The following is a 21,135-nucleotide window of genomic DNA, read 5'->3' on the forward strand; positions in this document are numbered from 1 at the left end:
ATTGGTGTGGGGACCGTTGGTTGTGTCTGCTCCTCTATTTGCTGCTGCAGCTGTTTTTGTTGTTGCTGCTCTCACTGGTGTTGTTGCTGCTGCTGCTTCTGCTGCACTTGCTGATTTTGCTGCTGCAGTAGTTGTTGCTGCAGTTGTTTCCGCGGCATTGGCTGTGGTAGCTGTTGTTGTTGCTGCATTTGCAGAGGCTCCTGCCTCGATTTTTGGGCTGGTGGTGGGACGGTGGCAGAAGGGATTATGTGTTTCCGCTTTTGTCTCACTACCGTGCTCCATTCTTCCCCCTTGGCCTCCTGGGTGGTTTGGGTTTTTCTTGGAGCTGGGGTTGGTGCTGCAGTTGCAGGGGTTGTTGCCGCCTGTTTTGGTGCCGGCGTTGTCTCAGGGGTTGTGACCGCCTTTTGGGTTGTTTGATTAGGGTTACCCTTTGGGGGCAACTCCTAGCCATCTGGCCCTGCTTTTGGCAGAACCAGTAGTGTGGACGACGGCCCTCCACCACTACCGTTATGCTGGCGTCTTTGTATGTCAGCAGCGGTGGTATTGCTTGAACACCCTCCCTCTTCAGCCTCATTGCTATTGTGTAGCAGCCCAGGTGAGTCCCAGTTTTTGACCGTACTGGGGTCACCTGTTCCACCTCACCGTACTGGCTGAAGAGGCATCCTAATACTTCCGCAGGTATTTGGGTTGGCACATTAAATACCTGCACCCGAGTCCTTCTCTTGCCCTGGTATTCAGGTATTAGTTTGACTCTCCCATGCTTTATTTCTTGGAGGGAGAGTCTCTCCGCATCATCCTTGGTGGGTAGGAGGATGTCCCACACAGCGAAGCTCCTCTGGTACAGGTATAGTACTGGGATGTTAAGTTTGTGGAGGAGCCCCGCCATGTCTTCCTTCTTCATCCCTAGGAGGCGGTTTTCCGGTATATCGGAAATGGCAAAGGACAGGACTCTGCCCTCAATCGCCTCCCAGGCACCTGGTATGGGTTTTATATCTGCCCCCTCTATGTATTGTCTGTACAGGTCTCTATACTCTTGAGGGGACAGTTGTTTTTCTACGGTCTTCCCCCACGCAGACCCTCTTGTTGGTGTTTGTATGGGGTCTTTAGTGGGGTTAGACCGTTTTTGGTCTTTTATGGAGGTCGCCCCTGCCTGTTTATTGGCGACGCTTCCTGCCTCCCCAGATGTCTTGGTCAGTCCTTTTGTGGGAGTGTCACATTTTTGGGCGGCGGCTCCCTTTTTAGTGTCTTTTTCGGGAGCAGCTTCCCGTTTTGGGGAGTCGGCCTCTTGGGGAGCATGATCTGTTTTGTTTACTTTGAGGCCATCTGCCCCTTCCCCGTTTGTGAGGTCCAGGCGGTATGCCCCCTCATTTTCTTGATCTGCTCCCCTTTTGGGAGAGCAGCCCTCCTGGGGAGCGCTGTCCCCTTTATTGTCCTTTTGGTCTGGCACCTCCTCCTTTTTGTGGTTGGAGTGAGATGCTACGACCGATTTTGGTTTTGCTCCCCTTTGGGGGGAGTCGCCCTCGGGGGGAGCTGTTAAATTTCCCCCTTCTGGGGAGCGTCCAATGGTGTCATACCCGGGCGGTACGCCCCATCAGCAGTTGTTTTTTCTTCTGTTGGGGATTCGTCCTCTTGGGGAGCAGTAGCCCCCTGGCTGGGGGTATCCATATTGGTGGGCCCCTGGCTGAGGGTATCCATATTGGTGGCCCCCGGGCTGGGGGTGTCCGTTTTGGGTCCCTCTTTTAAAAAAATCACTGAAAAAAGTGACGTGGAATCAGCGTCCAAAGTGGGGAGCCGACTTTGGCGCCAAAAAGAGGTGGCGCCAAAAGGCGGCAAGAGGGGAGATAGAACTGAGAGAGGGAGTGGGAAGTTAGTGGAGGGAAGAGAGAAGGTGTTTCCGACCCTCCCTCGCGGGAAGGTCGTAAATTATCAGCTCGGATCCCCCCCCCGTGGAGGAGGGGGGAGAGCAGAGAAAGACAGACAAAGTGGGGGTGCGGACAGAACGTGACCCAAAAAGCTTGTCAGGTGTTCCGGGCACGAGAATGTGTCGCCAGAACAGCACTGCCTCGCACGATGTAGGTATCAGAACAGATGCTACTACACTTTGATCTTATCCCGAAGGCCAATTACACTTTGATCTTGTCCCGAAGGCCAAGAAAAGGCAAAGAAAAGGAAGATCATTAATGTAGATCAGGAAAAGAGTTGGGCCAAGGATGGACCCCTGAGGGACACCGGCATTAATACTGTGAGCTTCTGATTTTTGCCCCTCAACTACTACTCTTATGAACCTATCAGAAAGAAATGATTTAATAATTGAGAAGACATTTCCAGCTATACCATAGCTAGAGACCTTATGACGTAAACCTTTATGCCATACCCTATCAAAGGCCTTAGATATGTCAAGAGCAATTGCCCTAGAAATGTGGCCTCCGTTGAGAGATTTGCTAATCCTATGAGATATAACTGTAAGCACATCTGCTGTAGATCTAGCAGAACGGAAACCATATTGAGTGTCACTAAGAAGGTTATTTTTGTTGAGATGGTTGATTACTTCTGTATTTAACACAGATTCCAGCAACTTACTCATGACGCACAGAAGACTTATTGGCCTGTACTGAGAGGAGGATGAGCGATCACCTGAATTCTTAAATACAGGGCATACTGATGAAATTTTCCATTGATTCTTAAAAATCATTTCTTCTTATAGACCATTATCAAGGTCATTTCGAATTCATAAACTTTTCGCGTTAATTAACTTTTTTTTTTTCAAAGTAATTAGTTTATTATTTAAAAGCAACTCTCTTCCTAAAATCACTTACAAATATTATTTCGAATTAATAAACTCACGCCACACCTGGGAGTTATATTAGTTAACGACCAGTTCTGTATAGTTAACAGCTTGAGAAAATTAAAGTTTCAATTAAAAGAGATCTTTCAAGACTGAGGAATTTTTTTTCTTAAGAATTAATTCAACTTTTCGTAAATACTCCTCAGTCAATATTTCAGGGACCCCTATCATACGGTCCAACTGCAAATAAACCTTCAATTAAAGAATTCGCTCGAATAATTCTTCCTTAAAAATCATCTAGAATTCAGGAAAATTTCTTTCGTTAGTCAAATAATATTTCTTTAGAAATCATAAAAAATTCAGAGAATATTCGAAATGTAATAGCATAATTTTCCTTTAAAAAAAACTATGAAAATTTCAGAGAACTCTTAAAAAATTAACGTAATCATGTAGCAGTTGCCTTTTGCAAATACTCGAAGATTTCAGCTCCTTTTATTCCTAATAAAAAACAATCGAAGACATCATTTAATGTAATTTAACGAAGCATAAATAATTTTGTTCTTTAAACTTGGTAGAAAATTAAAAAAAAAAAAAACCCTCCAAGTTAATTCGTTATTATATGCCCTCCTGCAACCAGCCATGGGGGTTTAGCTATACAATCATTAAAATTAGGCACCGCCAAAAATGGCCGCAAAATCAAGTTGTTGTTGTTTTTTAAAACTAAATTACATTTATTAAAATCCATTATTTCTGAGTAACTTTTTTTTTTCCAGAAAGATAAAACCCTGAATTTTATCATATAGAAAACAGAATAATGTAAAACTTTTTCTACTATTTTTAATTCAATTTTAAATGTTAAATTTTCCCCAAAAGTTAACAATTGACATTTTTTGTCTTGCACAAAAAACGAACTTAAATATTTAAAAAAAAAAAAGGTTTTTGAAATAATTAATTTATTTATTTATTGTCTAACTAAGATTTAGGATGATTTTCTAAGAGAATATGCAAAAATATTATAATATAAGTACCTGAATTTCAAATAATTCCACTTATTCATATAAGTAACCAGATATTTCGCGTCCATGTAGAGTCGAGATCGACTCTGTTGACGTTTGCGGATTATAAGAAGAAAACTATGGAAGACCAAACAGGCCAAAAAAACTTATTTTTCAGTGACGAAAATTTCAATGTATTATTAAGCTGAGGCTGGCCAGTACCAGATGGGTGACCATTTGTATGAGTTTGGTTTTTAATGTGTATGTGTGGGGGCCAGACTCCCCAAAATGGGGGGGGGGCAATTTAAAGCAGAATAAAAAAAAATTTATTTCAGCGCGTTTGGTCCACCGTAGTCGAAAGGCGGCAAACGTTTTCAAACGGGATCGAAAAAAATGATGCTATTTTTAACACAAAGGGCACAACATTTATCGAATTTTTTTTTGTATCGATTATTCAAAGCATGCCCTGTTTAATAATGGTCATGCATTATTCGGCTCGCTAAAAAAAAATTGTTAATTTATTTATCAAAAATTTTAAAATGGCTTTTTTCGTATAAATATTTAAAAAAATTTTTGTTTGTTTTGCTTAACTTAAATTAATTATTTTACTTAACATATTCACCGAATTTCACACTTCAAAACTCAAAAGCGGGATAATTAAACACAATCGAAGTTCTGATATTCAGACGTCAAAATAAGGTCTGCAAACAAGTTTGTTTTTTTTTTTTAATCTATAATTCTGTCCCTTACAACAACACAATATGTTTTGTTCAGTTTCAGATGATTATTTTAAGCATATTTGTTCCCACTTCAAAACAAGCAAAAAAAAATATATATATAAATATTGTTTATGAAAAATAAGTACACTTTTATAAAGTTCATTCTTCTCCTAATAATCGCTGAAAATTTCGTATTGATCGGATAATTACCTGATTTTTGGTAGATTTTTAAAAAGACGGTCCGTCAAAAAGTACTGACCTGCCCCCCCCCCCCCAATTTTGGCGGTGCCTAATTAAAATGCAAGAGTAGAGAGAGAGAGAATGAGGGGGAAAAGAAGGGGATAGAGACAGAGCGATGCCATTACACATCCCACCACCTTCATAACACCATTTACGTCAGTCATCACACACAAAAAATCTTCGACAATGTTAAAAGTCAATCTCTCATTCTCACAAACCCTAACGGGTAAGGGAATGAGAGAGAAAGAGAGAGGTAGAGAGAAGGAGAGAGACAGAGGCAGGTAGCATTGTTCCACCACCCATCCATTGGGGAGGGTCGATTTTGGAACCCCGGTGAGGCAGTGGTGATGATAGTTAGGGGTTGACATGAAAAAGACCTACACGAAATATTTTTTTTCAAAATTGTTATCTTCGCTTGAGGAAATGGCTTTAAAAGTTGAAAAATTGAAGCTATTAAAAGTTTTTCGGTGAATTGTTAAGAACGTCCCGTCATCAAAACAAACCATACTGTTAAGAAAATGGAATCATTAGAAAATTTTAAACTACATTTTTAAATAAAATGAGTGAAGATAATGAATTAATAAAATAAATATTAAGTGTAAAGGCAAAATTATGTTTTTTAAATAATAGCGACCAAAGTTCGCTTTTTCATTTCAGGAACTTTTTTGGAGTGGAAACATTTTAGATTTCACCGGCGTAAAACACGCTCGTTATTGATATTGAAAAATAACGTTTGTTTATTATTTAATTTGAAAACATTACGATTTAGGCTTAATTATTTCGAAAGGAAAAACGGAAAAGACTTGTTTAAAATATATATTATTATATTTCAAGTGTCTGCAGTGAATTTAAACATATTCGTTTTATCTTTTTTAATTTGTTTTTCTATTAGGTTTGTGCAAAAATAATGGCATATTTTTGACGTCCAAACGAATGTCAAAAACATTATTTTAGCACCAACTTAATATTTCACATAAAATTCTATTTGAAATTTTTATTAAAATATGGTAATACTCCAGTTTTATATTAAAATAAATAGTCCATACAATTTTATTCTACACATTTTTTACGAAACATAACCACGTAAATTTTCAAGTTGTTCTACTTAATAAAAAAAAATACTTTGCAGAAAATTAGTGTCAAATTTTTATTTCTTTTATTTTCAGGGAGTAATTGTTTTTAAGCAGTATTTTTCTTCTAAAATTATAGTTTTAAAATCAGATAACCCACAAAGATTAATACAAAAAAAGGGAACTCCTTTAAAAGTTTTTTGTTATTTGTGCATCTGTTATTGTGCTAAAATAACTTTATTATTTAGAAAACAATTCTTAACATGGGAAAGATAGGAGGTTGTGTTGTAACTATTCTGTACTTTCACCTAAAAATTTAATAAACAAAAACTTAATAAAAATTAAATTTAACTTGAAAATACTATTAAAAATAGCATGGCAACATAGATGCACAAGCACTGGTTTCTCAAACTCTAAACGCTTGTTTAAAATGGCACAGCGACAGCAAGAATGAATCTCTTTATGAGTAAATTCATGTTATCGAAGGAGGAGCTAAAGTCTGCTAAAAATGTCTAAACTAAACACTACTATGCCTCTGATTTGGTTTTGTCCTCTCTCTTCAATACATCTTATGCAATTCTACAAAGTCTTTCATTATTTCTCATAACTAGTACTTATTTTTTTTACTTATGAAACTGGAAGATAGCCTAAAACAGTTTCCTTCAGTTTTAATCCATTTATTTATTTTACTTTTCAGATTAGAATGTCAGTAAAGGCACGACGTTCAGTTTTAACCCGTGGTTCACAAAATTTGCTGGTCCACCTTGTCATTTGGATGAAACAGCACCTCCAACTTCACGACAAGTCATCCAGTTTAGTTATTTCCTCGAAAACAGTTATTGCCACTTAAAAAATAGTAGGATTTCTATGTTAATTGCTAAGGAATTAATTCGTATTTGGTAAGTAGTGAATCCACAATTGCCCTTGCTAGGGGAACGTTATATATAACAGAATGTCAATATATTTTGCTATAAGAGGGCCAAACAGATTGACAGGAAATTTCTTGCAGCAACCAAAGTGAATAAAAATGAAGGAACAGCTAGACAGATTGTTTGATATATTTTCTTGTAGCTGTAAACTTCCTGTCTTAAGAAGTGATGAATTTGCAGTAAAGTGCAAGACAGGAAATTGTCAAAAAAGCACACAGTTTACACTTGACCTCTTAACAAGGAGGTACAATTAATTCTATAGATTCACCTGCAATTATGTTCCTTTTTTGTGGAAAATAAAATAATATATTGGTTTTTATTATGTAATCTGACTCTATTATTAAGCATGCAAATTTTGCAATTTTCAGATTCCACTAGAAGAAGTGCCATTTAGAGCAATTTTTAAATTAATTGATGGAACAAGAAAAAGCCTAACAACATTTACTGGTCATTTGGGAAAACTTTGTATCAATAATTATCAAGATTTGCCTCAAGTATAATTCTATAAAAAAAATAGTGTCCCTCCCGTACATCATTATCTGACAGCAGAAGAAACAAATGACCAGAGTCTCCTTTTTGAGAGTATGCTGTTGGCATTTCTCGAGAAGTTAAACTAAGATATGCAGCTTAGAAAATTGAGCCCTTGAATCAAGCAAGATGGCTAACATAAGCCACAAGGTTAATGTGTTTATGGACCAGAGGTGTCTATCCTCAAACACTATGATAAATTAAACATTCTGGTCAAATTTATCATCCAAGTGTATGCAGTTAGTTGGTTTGAGATCCAAACCGATAATAATTTTTTTAACCAACAGTATATTTTAATATGATTCAGAGAACAAAACAGTTAATTGAAATCCAAATTACTGTTTTAAACAGTTCAAAATATAGCGCTTTTGCACTACTTCCAGAAAATATAATATCGATGCTAAACTCAGATGAATTGGATGTGAGAGAAGACGGCATTCAAACGATTTTGTCCATTAGGTAAATAAATACTTATCCATTAAATTTTATTAGTTTTCTCAATTTACCCAAACAATAGTCAGGTTTCATCACAAAAATATAAAAAATAAGTGTTTTCAAATAATTGTTTTTTTGTGTTGTTTTTTTCCGAAAATAGTAAACAACTCAAAAAAAAAAAAGATTGAAAAAGATTACGGCTATCAATTTTGCAGCCAAACATTGGTCAAATTTGATTGATTTTCCTAAAAAAAAGTTGTATATGGACAGGAAGCAAGACATAGACACATTATTATAAATTCATTGTGCTAGCAAATTACTATTTATTAAAATACATGGTTCTGTAACTTGTATCAAGTTACAGAATTACAATATCTCCACATATCTTTTTAGATTGTGAAATTTAAAAGACTTAGTTGCTAATTAGCTTTTTTTACAATTTTTGTTTAATCAATGCAGTAAAAGTTGAGATATTTTGCTAGTTGTGGTTCATAATTAAAATTATTATTAATGTATTTATTTTTCTTTCAATGTATCTCATATAAATATATTAATTTTAAATGAATTTTTTATAAAAATAGTGAAATTTCAAAGTCAGTATTGTGTAAAATGCTATGAAAATGAAGGATTTCTTAGCATTTTTCTACGCGATTTTTAAAATTAAATACTCAATTTTCTGTTCAAGATAGGAATCTAATTTTTCTGTTCTTATCACATCAAATCCCAACTATCATCACCAGTACCATGTTGATTTTCTGAAAAAAGTTGCAAATCGACCTGCCTTACCCATCCATCAACACCATTACGAGGTCATATTCACTTATCTCTCCCATGTGCGGCCATTGTTTTAAACAAATGAGTGACAGGTAGACTTAAACAGTTCTACAGTTAAAAAAAATAACAAAATAGAAAAACAATCTTATTTTGAACAATTTTGTAAAAGCCATTCTCACACAAAACTTTCACATTATCTAACCCCATTTTTTTTACCAGTAACATTTTCTTTCTTTTTTTTTAAAGAGACTAAAAAAATCAATAAAAAACATTATAAAAAAAGTCCCCTCATGTTTCAGCGTTAATTGTTACCTAACCTGAAAAAGAGCATATCAACTGTTCATGAAATATAGTGTTGAAATAGTTCTATTTTTTCAAATCTAAACTGAAAAAGTCCTTAACATTTTACAAGGTTCTCTTTTAAATTTATTTTTCGAGCTTCGTGTTTGAAGGATTTTTTTCTTTTTCTTTCATGTAATAACACATGCATAGATATACACACATATCTTGAGAGAGACAGAAAGAGAGAGAGAGCGTGAGAGAGAAAGAGATATTGCATATTCTAGAGACACTTTTTTTCGTCTCTTTTTTTCTTTGTGTAGGACACATTTCTTACTTTTTTTTTCAAAGGGTAATTTTTCTATACTCTTTTTTTTAATCGATCTTTTGTAACTGTTTTTTTTTTTTTTGTAAGTGCAAGAAAATATTTTTTTCAGGTTCTGAATTTTTCTTTTTTTTAGTGCGTTTTTTTTTTTTTTGTGAGCGCGTGTGTGTTGTGTTTTATTGAGTCTGCCATTTTTTTTTAATTTTTGCCTGAAATATTCAGTTTGTTCAGTTCTTTAAAAAAACCGTGCGCCATTTTTTTTCCTTTATTTGTCTAGTGGTTATTATTTTTGGTTGTGCCGTGGGTTTAAGGGTCGAAATTATTTCCATGCTGGGAAACAATATATCTTGGTCATAGTGCACCATTTATATCACTATCTACCGGTCACTGAGGTGTGACCGACAGACGTGTTATAGTAAATGTCTTAAAGCGATCTCGGGAAGATATGAAGATGGTTGTCATTAGGTTATATAAGAAGAAAAGCGTACCTGAAATGTTGGATGTGCTATGTGGCTCCTTCCTCTCCCAGAAGACGTCTTGACCCTTGGTGGCGTTCTGACTGGAATTTTCTTTCTTTTATCCTTCGGACTGCTTCGTTGATGAAGGTATTTATGAGGGCATTTATGGCAGACACAAGAAAGACGACATGCGACACAATTGTAATAACTATATTATATATTGTAATATACATAACTATTTTATTTTACATTAGAGATACCATATATTACAAAAAACTTTTACAATTTAAAACTGGACAATAAGCTTTTCAAAGCTAACTAACCTAACTAGTCTTGAGGGAGGGAGGTGCTCCCCCCTCCTCGTTTACAGAGAGACAAAAAGTATGGTGCTCACCTCATGACGGCCTGAACAGAAAAAGGGAGAGCTCTAGGAAAGGCAATTATGGGAAGGTGTTTCTTTGTATCTCTACGTACATGGCCAAATAACCATTCGGCCATGCTGCAGAGTGTGTTAGAAACAGTAGCACAAAGAAATAGTGCCACAGAGAACGAAATAAGGTAGGAAACAAGGCACGGGCAGTAACAATGACGAGAAAAGCAGACGGAGAAAATAGATCACGAGATAAAGTGCACCGAAAGCAGGTGGAAATTTTACGCCAACCCAGTCTATTCATGCCATGACAAGTAGTACAATATTTTTTAGTGTAATGGGGTAGATATTTATTTGCTGCCCACCTCAGCAAAATGTGGCACAAGGCCGGAAAGTGGGAACCCCGCAGGCTCCCCTAAAGGAGGGACACTCCTGCAATTTTAAAAATTGCCTGAGTAACCCCGTCGGCATTCCCCGGTCGGGGCGCCTCAGGCAGCAAGCAATAAACTTGCCCCACCGGAAAGCCCGGTGGCAAGGCCTGGGAGGGTGGACCTCCTAGGTATTACCCAGGCGGTGTACCTCAGTCCAACAGGTGCTGGGTCGGTTCCCGGCCCCTCACCTGTTGGGCTGAGTGTCAAGTGACGAACTGGTACTACCCTGTCTCCATGCAGCCGAAGCCACGAGGAGACACATCCCATCACATCAGAGGTGTAATGGGGTATAATCCCGCACAGTCGGGAGATTCTATTTATAAACGATACTGCTAGGAACTGACGAATCGAATTAATTCATGTTCTGCTACCAACCAATCAGAAACCAGAATTGCTCCATAAAAATTAAACCTTTCTGTAGCAACTTTGCATATGTTTTCTTTGTGTAAACACGGGAAGAATCTTTTGCTCTGTGGATTCCAACTCGAGAACTGTCTACTGTGAACCAGTCACCTCCCAAGACTTGTGTAGAACAATAAACCATCGGAAACTGCTCTGCAACTAAACATGGCTTACACTTCTAAAACAAAAATTAATCAGGGAACAACAAAACAACGGTGACCAGAAGCTTCTGTTCAACCAAATTGGAGTGAAGGAATCCAAAGGCTTGAGAAGCCAATATTTCCTCAAGTTCTAATGAAAAAGTGGAACTCAAGATAGCGGAGAGAACAGAATAAGGAGTATGAGAACAGATAATTGTACCTGGTGTATATTGTGGAAACATAATAAAAGTCGGATATAAGACATGAATGGCAGGTACCATAGGAGTCACTAAGACACACCAGACACTTTCACTGGCCAGGAATCATGACAAAGGAATCTGCAGAATATGTCAGGTAATGAGAAAGCCCAATAAAACATTCCCCTAGCGTCACTCTAACCTATACCAGTGGTAGAGGAACCGTTCAGTCAAGTGATTGTCGACTATGTAAGAACTAAGGTGCGTCACAAGTATGTTGATCATAATGTGACATCTACAAGAATCTTGGAAGCGATTTCATTGCATAATATTTTAGAAAAGAAGGTAGCAGACACCCTTGTAAATTTTGTTGCCAAAGTGGAGCTGCCGAAGATAATACAGACCAACCAAACCAAGGATCTAATTCACATTAAAGATATTCAAACAAGTACCGGAACAATTAGCAGTCACACATATAAGATATTCAGTCTCAGGAGGCGTTTAAGCGAGTTCATACCACTCTGAAAAACATACTAAGGTAGAACACAACACTGAGTGGGATTGAGGGATTCTTTTCATGCTTTTTGCAGCTCACGAAACAGTTCAAAAATCATTACGATTCAGCCCTTTCAAACTAGTATTTAGATATTCAGTACAAGAGACATAAAGAAATAATTTTGCAAACCTTGCTGCACCTCTGACTGAAACTTGAAAAAGCACAAATTTAAATGGTTAGCAGAATGCATTTGAGAAAATTATGCAAGTATTGAGTGCTGAACCAGAACTAAAAGTCATATTGTTGCATTAACTCTTCATTGTAATCGTAGATGTAACAACGGAATTGGAGTAGTCTTATTGCAACCAGTCAACTTTTTACTTGCAAAAGCTTAACCAGTTTCAAAAATCATACACTACGTTAGAAAAGGAAGAATTAACGTTTATATTGAGCTTATAGCATTATGAAATATATGTGACCTCTACACATAGCCCCATCACAGTTTACACTGACCACAACCTATGTAAATAGAATGAAGAACAAAAATAAAAGATTACTTTCGTGGAACTTTACATTACAAGAATTTACTTTGGACATTAGGCATCAATAGGGATAACGTGTGAGCGGATGTTCTGTCAGAATGGAGTGCTGGAAGTAAAATAGATGTAAAAAGAACAAGATAAAATAAGTGAAATTAAAAAAAAAAATTTCTATTATGGAGGGGTAATGAGAAATCATGACGGCAATAATTCATTAATAGCCACTCTCGGTTTGCACTACCAGACAGTCAACCGATCCTCTTTTCGCCCATGAGCAAAGCAATATATCCAATCACTCATCCTTCCATACAATGGCCAGACAAAGAAATCCCTACTCATCACTCTATCTCTGTCTGTCTGTCTGTCTGTCTGTCTGTCTGTCTGTCTCTCTCTCTCTCTCTCTCTCTCTCTCTCTCTCTCTCTCTCTCTCTCTCTATGCAAGTATGCAAGAAACATTTACCTTGGTTGTGGTAAATGTTTCTCAAATGCTTTTCCCGTTAGGGATCCCACCCCCTTTTTTTTCTTTCTATTCAAAAAATGCTACATTGCCAAAAGTGTGTTTATTCATAAAGTCTGAAGAAATGCTGGTTTTTAGAAAATTTTCAAACGATATAATGCTTGAAATTGTCGAACTGGACATTGAAACAAGTGTAACGTAAAATGAAATATACTTTTTGTTGCCATCAACACCTTGTCTTGAAGTCTTGATTTTGCACACACAGTATATTAATGCTCAATTATGAAATGTTATAATTTTGTAGCATAATCCTTAAGTCAACCATTTTTTGGCTTAAAACCTATTGGTATATGAAAATTTACTGAATTACGCGAACTCAGTATATTACATATAAGTTTTTCTCTCTCTCTCTCTCTCTCTCTCTCTATATATATATATATATATATATATATATATATATATATATATATATATATATATATATATATATATTAAATGAATATCCGAGCCAAGACAAATGAAAATAACCTTCTTAACAGAATAGTTTTGCACCACATTTATATCCCCATCTGCTAAAACCAAAATATACGTATAATAAACCTTATGACTTATTTAAAGTCTTATCCAAATACAGTGTATTACTTTGAGTCTAGAAAATGTCTTAAATTTAATGCTTAAGCTTAAGTTGTCTTAATAAAAAATTGCAATTTAAGTAATTTTGCTTAAGTAGTGTCTAATGACTACTCAATGCAAATCTGAAATATATGAATCTTTAAATGAAATTATTTAATAAAACACATTATTATGGTTCATTCCAAAGATTAATTTATAATTGAAATACATTTTCAGGCATATGGCCCTGTGGCTCACATGTATATGGCATAATCTAAAGATCCATTTTTACCAACTCTATGCATTAAATTAGCCTGTATTTCGATAATGACGCTTCAAATATTATCTTCCAAGTGATCTATTGTGTCTGGTTCTGGGTTATCAGCATAGACATGGGACTTTACATATCCCTAAAGAAAATAATCTTATTGGATTAAATCACACGAACAAAGTGGCCAATTGACATGCCATTTGATAAAATTATTCGTTCATCAGATGTTTCTCACAGTAAGCTGATTGTATCGTTTGTAATTTGCAAACGCTGTTTGGGTGTCATGAAGAATTGCCAAACCAATCTGAACTAAATATAACTGATAGTTTCCAAATCTGCAATTAATGAAAATAAAGTTAAACTTCGCCACCTAAAACAACAAAAAACTCTTAATGGTTCAGTTAAAATCTTAAGAGTGGGGTAATTTTTATCAAGTTTCCCTTTAACGATGAATGATCAAAGTGCAGTAGTTGCCCTATTCAGTCTCAGAAGGCCATTCTCATGTGCAATGTAGGGATTGGTTGAAGCGTTATTCCTAGGGTATGCTGACGGGTTAGGGTCATGGCTACTTTTTATACCCATCCAGGGAACACTCATTTTGGAGAAGCTGAATTCCCGCTATAAACTGATCTTGTATCTAACTTTGCAGGTAAACAAACCCTTTAGTTTATATTAATGCACTACTACACAAGTAAATAGGATGATGATGATGATGATGATGATGATGATGATGATGATGATGATGATGATGATGATGATGATGATGATGATGATTACATAACTAAAAATCCGGTTTTTAGCATTAGTTAATGTATTTATTTTTGCCGATGAAGTTGAGTAAATCCTAATAGCTCGTATATTTTCGTGTCGAGGTCACGATTATGGTTAATTATCTCTGACTATAAGTAGGCGATTTATTTGCCAGTGAAGTCAGTTCATTTAAAGCTGGGTTCTGTCAGACGTTGGAACTGCTGTATCTAACAATCCTAACTGAAGCAACCAACAGCGACCTAACAACAACAACAACAACAACATCGATACCAGAATCTTTGTAAAACATTTTCAAAAACGTTCTTCAATCTTTGATTTCTTCCTTGATAAAAAAATCGATTCTTAAAATAATGTTTAATTGTTATCATTAGTATACTCATACAGTCAATTTTATTAGTCTTAAATTTCAAAGTGTTTTGTGTTTTAAAAAATAACATAATTTAAAAAAATATTATTTCAACTTTCAAACTTCAAACAATTTATCATTTTAAAATTTTGATAATTTGAAAAATAAATAAATAGATAAATAATAATAATAATAATAATAATAATAATAATAATAATAATAATAATAATAAAAAATTTAAACGAACATCGTCTTTATCAGAATAAAAGGCAGGAAATGAGTTCGACAAGTTGTGAGGAAGAGGCTATAAAGAGGCAAACAAGTGATGCTTCTTCGTTCGCTACAAATCAACGCACAACAAATAAATGTGGAAAAGAAAGTAAAGAACAAAAGAAGGTGAAAAAAATGAATATTTTTATAGAAATCCTTTTTCTTATACGAGACATTTTTGTTGCTTTTGTGGAGTCATGGTGGCGATTTTTCATACCCCCTAACTCAAAAAGCGTCAAAGGGGAAATTGTATTGATCACTGGGTCCGCTAATGGCATTGGACGGGCCTTGGCTGTAGAGTTTGCTAAACTTGGAAGTATCGTTGTTCTCTGGGACATAGATGGAAAACAAAACCAGATCACAGCTGATATGATCAAAGAGGTTGGAGGTGTGGCCTACACATATTATTGCGATGTCAGGTAAGAACTTTTTCTTGCGCTTTCATTTTTTTTTTTTTTTTTTTTCTGAAGACTGGCTGAAGAACTGTTGGAGAAAATTTATATAAATATAATTTTAATATTTACTTTCAAAGAAAGCATTCCCAGAATTATAAGCTTTTTCGAATTTGTTTGAATATGCATATCACGGAAGCTTCAGGGGCGAATCCAAGAAACAGGTGGAAAATCTCCCCAGAAAATTTTGTATATTTTATTCTATCAAATACTTTCCATCAGTTTTTACAAAAAAAAACCCTCTGAATATGGAAGTTAGAAATAATAAACGGCGTACATTAAGGTTATCGAATCGCAAAGTGATTCCTACGAACGTTAAGATACAAATGCCTATGATCGCTTCGTCTTCGTTTCGTCGGAAGTCGTTTTCATCCTCACTCAGCAAAGCAAGGAAATTTTGACATTGACGTATGAACTTAAAAGTATTTTCGGCCAATCGAAATGTTTCCAAACCTCAAAAAATAACACCTATACGCGAATGTAGTAAACCAGTGCGAATTTAGAAATTCCAATAAATCCTGGTCAAGAAAATCAGTTTTCTCTGGTGCTGGGAATGGTGAACAAAAAGGACTACATGGCTCACAGTCCAGCTTCATAAACACACGTATTACAAGGAAAACGAGTGCACACACAATGACACGCTGCTAAATACCTACATACATATATTACTTACGACAACTATACACTCAACGTTCTTACCCAAACACTGTTGTACTATTACAGGAAAGTAACTTTTATATTCTTATTTCTAATATAAAAATGTTTTCTTATAAATTTTTGCATTTCTTCATTTTCATTTATAAAACTTCATGTATATTTTAGGTAGCCATTGCTCTGATGACTCTTCTATGATTTTAATGTTTCATTGTATTTTCATTTTATTGTGCATGCATGTTCCATACATAAATATCCTTTCATTTTCTTCCTTTGCTAAAGCATAACTTTTAGACCACAACTCTTATTAAATGTCTAATAATTTTTTTTTTCGGCAAAAAAACACAAACACTCCAAGATGGTCTCTACCAAAACCGCAAACTAAGCCATAAACTTAATTCCAAACTGAAGCCTACTGAAAAATACCAGACATGACCAGTGCAATTCTTCATATTTCATGAGGAAACCCTTTTTATAAATATAGAATTGATAACTATAGAAAATGATAGGTCATTAAAGTCTTGCATAACTAAAAACAAATGGATACAATTTAGAAAATTTAGGGCTGCTGCGAGGAAAGTGGGCTCTCTCTACCATGCTAGAAAGTTACTTATGCCTGAGGCTACAGGGCCACCATTCGCCCATGTATGGAGTATTGTGGTCACATTTGGGCGTGTGCATCCACTACAAGTCTCTCACTCCTGGACAGAGTTCAAAAGAGTGTCGCCAACCTGATAGGTCCTGAACTGTCATCTACGCTTTAACCTCTAACCCATCAACAAAATGTTGCATCCTTCTGCCTGTTCTACAAGTATTTTAATGGTGGATGCTCTGACGAACTACAAACCCTTGTACCCCTCAGCGTATATACCCTCGACAAACCCGAAAAGCAGCAAAATCCCACCCCTACACAGTTGAGATCCCTAGATTTAAGAAAGCTTTCTACTCTAATAGTTTCTTTCCCAGAACTGCTAGACTTTGAAACTCCCTTCTAGGTTCCTGCTTTCCCAACTGTACTGGCATGCAGAAGTTCAAGTGTAATGTGAACAGACGTCTTGCTGCTCAACTCCATACATAGTATCCCTGCAACTTATGTCCCTGATAGTAGCCCCCTGCATCAAAGTGGTACTGTGCCTTGTTGGGGTGAAAATTGAATAATAAAAAAAATTTAAATATTTTAATTTAGTTACTATTTATAAAAATTATATAAATTTATACATATAATATACTATATTATGTATAAATATTTATATATTTATAAATTTATATTATAAATTATATATAAATTAAACAGATGATTATGATTTGTGTCTGATATTGTATTTCATTTGGTAATAAAAAAATTATTCAGTGAGGAGGAAGCTTTTTGAAGACTATTCCCAACCTACGAGAGGCGTTTAATAAATAATGCCCCTGACGCACTTCTAGTTGTCTGATTTAGCTGAAATTTTGCATGTGAAACTGTATTATGTGGCAAATGACAGCTCTGAAAGAATTTTGGTTTCTGATTTACATGTGTTTGAATTGAGTCAGGTGTGTAATGGATTCTGCTGAGGGTCTTGTAGTGATCTGGTTTTTGTCTTGGAAAGGACGCACTGCAGAAAACTTTTCATAAAATGAAAGAAACATGTAGTAATGATCCCCCATCATGTGACTTTGTAAAACACTAACATCACAAATTCAAATATGGTCGGAAGTCTGTGGAAACAGGCTCTCAGACTTGGTCACTTCACATCCTTCTGCCATTAATGAGGAATTTATCAAGTCAATTTCATGCTATCATTTTGACATGTGACTATTTGCCAAACTTCAATGAGTTCAAGATTAGTACAGGGTCTGTGAAAACTATCATTCATAACCATTTGCATCTGAATAAGATGTCTGCGAGATGGATACCCAGGTTGCTGATACGTTTCCAGAAGTAAGAACATGTCGAGTGGTCGATGATGAATTTGGAGATCTTCCAAAAAGATGAGTGAAAGATTTTCAAAAGGATGAAACCTGGATCCATCAATAGGATCCACGAAAGTTCCAGTTGAAGCATTTGGACTCATCTCTGCCAAAAAAGGCAAGGATGCAGCTTTCCTCTGGGAAGGTCATGCTGAGTTTTCTGGGACAAGAATGGAGTAGTGATGACAGATTTTCTGGCAAAGGGTACCACAATTAAAGGATCCTATTATGCTTCACATCATATTATGCTTCACATTATATTATGCTTCACATTATATTATGCTTCACATCATATTATGCTTCAAATTATATTGTGTTTCAAATTATATTAGGCTTCACATTATATTATGCTTCAAATTATATTATGCTTCACATCATATTATGCTTCAAATTATATTATGCTTCACATTATATTATGCTTCACATTATATTATTCTTCACATTATATTATGCTTCACATTATATTATGCTTCACATTAAGTAATCAAAAGCAAGAGGCAGGGCAAGATGAGCAAAGGTATCCTCCTCCTGCAAGACAATGCTCCGATTCACAATGCGCATATCACCAGATTAGAAGTACAGGCCTTTTTAAAATTACCCCTATCCCCTACTGTCCTGACCTTGAGCTCTCTGACTTTCACCTCTTTCCAGCTATGAATTTGTTTTTGAAAGGAAAGCATATTCCCAGATGATGCAGCATTGAGTTCCAAAATCATATAGTAATTGGAGAACCAATATGGGATGTTCTACAAAAACAGTCGCCAAAGTTGCATTTAGCAATGTGAAAAATGCATAACTTTGAGTGATTCTTATGTAGAGAAAAACTAATAACTGTGACAAGTTTCATTGGTCTATTGCGATGAGAAGCAGATCAGCGGCATTTCTTATTGAGCACCTCTCATATGTTTAATAAAGATTAATAATACGACACAATCACATTGACACCAAACCGCCAACGTTAAGCAATGTTGAGCCTGACCAGTACCAGATGGGTGACTATTTGGGAAGACCAGGCGCAGTATGTACCGTGAGGTAAAATACCAGGTTGGGAAACTGGTGTTGGTGTGGTCTATCCTTCTCTCGAGTGTAGATGAGGTTCTCTTAAGCCGTGGTAGGCAACCCATCGAGTAATGGCATCACGATAAAACATACCCTTGATAGTCCTAACAAAGCATCAAGTATTCAGCTATGGACAATATTTGAATTACACTGCAAACTTGTGCAGTGAGTTCAATCTCGGCTGTGGCCGCATGTCACATTACGTTTTTATGTTAATAAAAATAAGATCGAAGCCAAAATCCAATGCTATTTGTCTTCAATGAATAATTTTACAAATCTTAAGTCAATGCAAGTGATCATTCAGATCCTTGTGTTTTCCTCTTAGAATTGTCTGTGATGCCATATCTAAATGAGAATTGTAGCTGGTACCTCTTTGGCAAATAATTTTACAAATGCATGTTACATTTTTTTTTCTAGCTCTTCTGTTAATACCTAGTTGCATAATTATTCGATTAGATTTTTAGAGTTGCAGATGACCCAAATAACCTACAATTGTTCTCTGTCTTTCTTCAACGCAATCTTCATCTAGTTATCTTAAATTAGAAGTGAAAATGGGAGGAATAGGTATAAAATATCATATGGTGATTGAAATTACAAGGAGACATTAAATCTACAAATATATTGAATAGAATTTTTTTTTGACATTTCACACAAATATACTTCATGTGTTTGGTAGCATTGTTAGATAGGAATGTTGCCAATGAGTATAAAAAATTGACAATCCAAAAATCTGGTTAAAGAAAGAAACAGTCTGATTTTGACCAAAGTTAACACTCTAATACAGCCTAACATCACAAGTAGATTTTTAGAAGTTTTATCACTGCCCAAGTAGAAGGTATAAAATCAACAGTAGGCTTTTGATAAGAGTATGAGGTAAACTAAGTGAGAATTTTTTTTTTTTACATAGGCGTCACCACTTATCAAGGCGGAGAGGCCACTCAAGGATAAGGGTTAAAGTAGTAGTCAAAAGGACAGTATAATAATCGATAGTAATGGAAGTTCGGTAAATTTGTTAACTTAAGTGTAACGGCTCATCAGAAACTTATTCATGTTGGACGAAGACAACCATATTATAGACAGCTGGAAAGCAGGAAAACGGAAGACAATTCCACAGGTGTGCAGTTTTAAGAAAGAAGATTTTTGCATGGAATCTACGTTTAGGTTTAGGCACAAATAAAGAGTGGGGGAAATTATTGATAGTGTTTTCAGTTAGACGAGTGTTTCTTGTGAAAGTTTGGCGAGGGGGACCATAGATTGAAGCTCAGTCGAACACTTTCCATGAAAATAATGATAAAGCAGAGACAAACTCGCAACATCTCTTCTGTAAGAAAGAGGTTGCAGCGAAGAGAAAAGGACATCTCCCACGAGGTCACGAAGTCTATTCTGAACCCTATCAAGGCAGGACAAGTCCTTTCTAGCAGCTCCTGCCCAGATGCGGCAACAGTATTCCATCCTTGGACGTACGTATCTGGCTCTTATATAGATAGAGAATTGCATCAGCAGTGAGATATCTACTGGATCGATAGAAGGATCCCACCATTTTTCCAGCAGCCTTGGCAACAGATTTGATGTACGTATTCCATTTAAGATCAGGAGTAAAGATCAAGTCCAGAAGCTTGTCAAAACTTAAGGCCTCCCCAAGACGAGAGCCATTCATTTCAATTGATGCCAGATGGGGATTAGAAAGTTGATGATGTAAAGATAGAAGCTTGGTTTTAGATGCATTAAAAGTAACCAGCCACTCCTTTCCCCATTGTACAACGTGATCAAGATCAGAGGAGAGAGAATCGGAGAGAACTTGGCCGTTTACTGTCTTAGATGTGCTACCATAAATGGTAGTGTCATCAGCAAAAATGTCTACAAATGCTGTAAGGATGTGATTTGGAAGATGATTAATGTAGATCAGGAAAAGAGTTGGGTCCAGGATGGACCTCTGAGGGACTCCAGCATTAATACAGTGAGCTTCTGATTTTTGCCCATCAACTACTACTCTTATTGAACCTATATTACTGTAAAGAGAGTAAAATGAAATCTACAAGTTAAAAAGTAAGCATACGAGTTTAATAAATACAAAAATCAAAATAATAGGTTAAGAATAGAAAGGAATTTTGATAAAATAATGAATTGATAAATGTGGGCAAAAATTGAGTTATGTCCCTTAAACTGTCTCGATAATATTGA

At 35.8% G+C, this 21,135-nt stretch overlaps 1 protein-coding gene across 1 annotated transcript in view; it reads left to right on the forward strand.

Moving 5' to 3' along the window:
* The first annotated feature begins 14,814 nt into the window (after positions 1 to 14,814).
* LOC145279890 (epidermal retinol dehydrogenase 2-like) overlaps positions 14,815 to 21,135 on the forward strand; it is a 46,911-nt gene continuing 40,590 nt past the window's right edge. Inside the window, exon 1 of the mRNA XM_080131365.1 lies at positions 14,815 to 15,258. Within this exon, the coding sequence (XP_079987491.1) occupies positions 14,846 to 15,258 (413 nt within the window). The 5' untranslated portion in view covers positions 14,815 to 14,845. The remainder of the gene's footprint in view (positions 15,259 to 21,135) is intronic.

The sequence above is a fragment of the Euprymna scolopes genome, chromosome 7, assembly GCF_053919585.1.
Source record: "Euprymna scolopes isolate OS-2025 chromosome 7, ASM5391958v1, whole genome shotgun sequence".
NCBI classification, from domain to species: Eukaryota; Metazoa; Mollusca; class Cephalopoda; order Sepiida; family Sepiolidae; genus Euprymna; species Euprymna scolopes.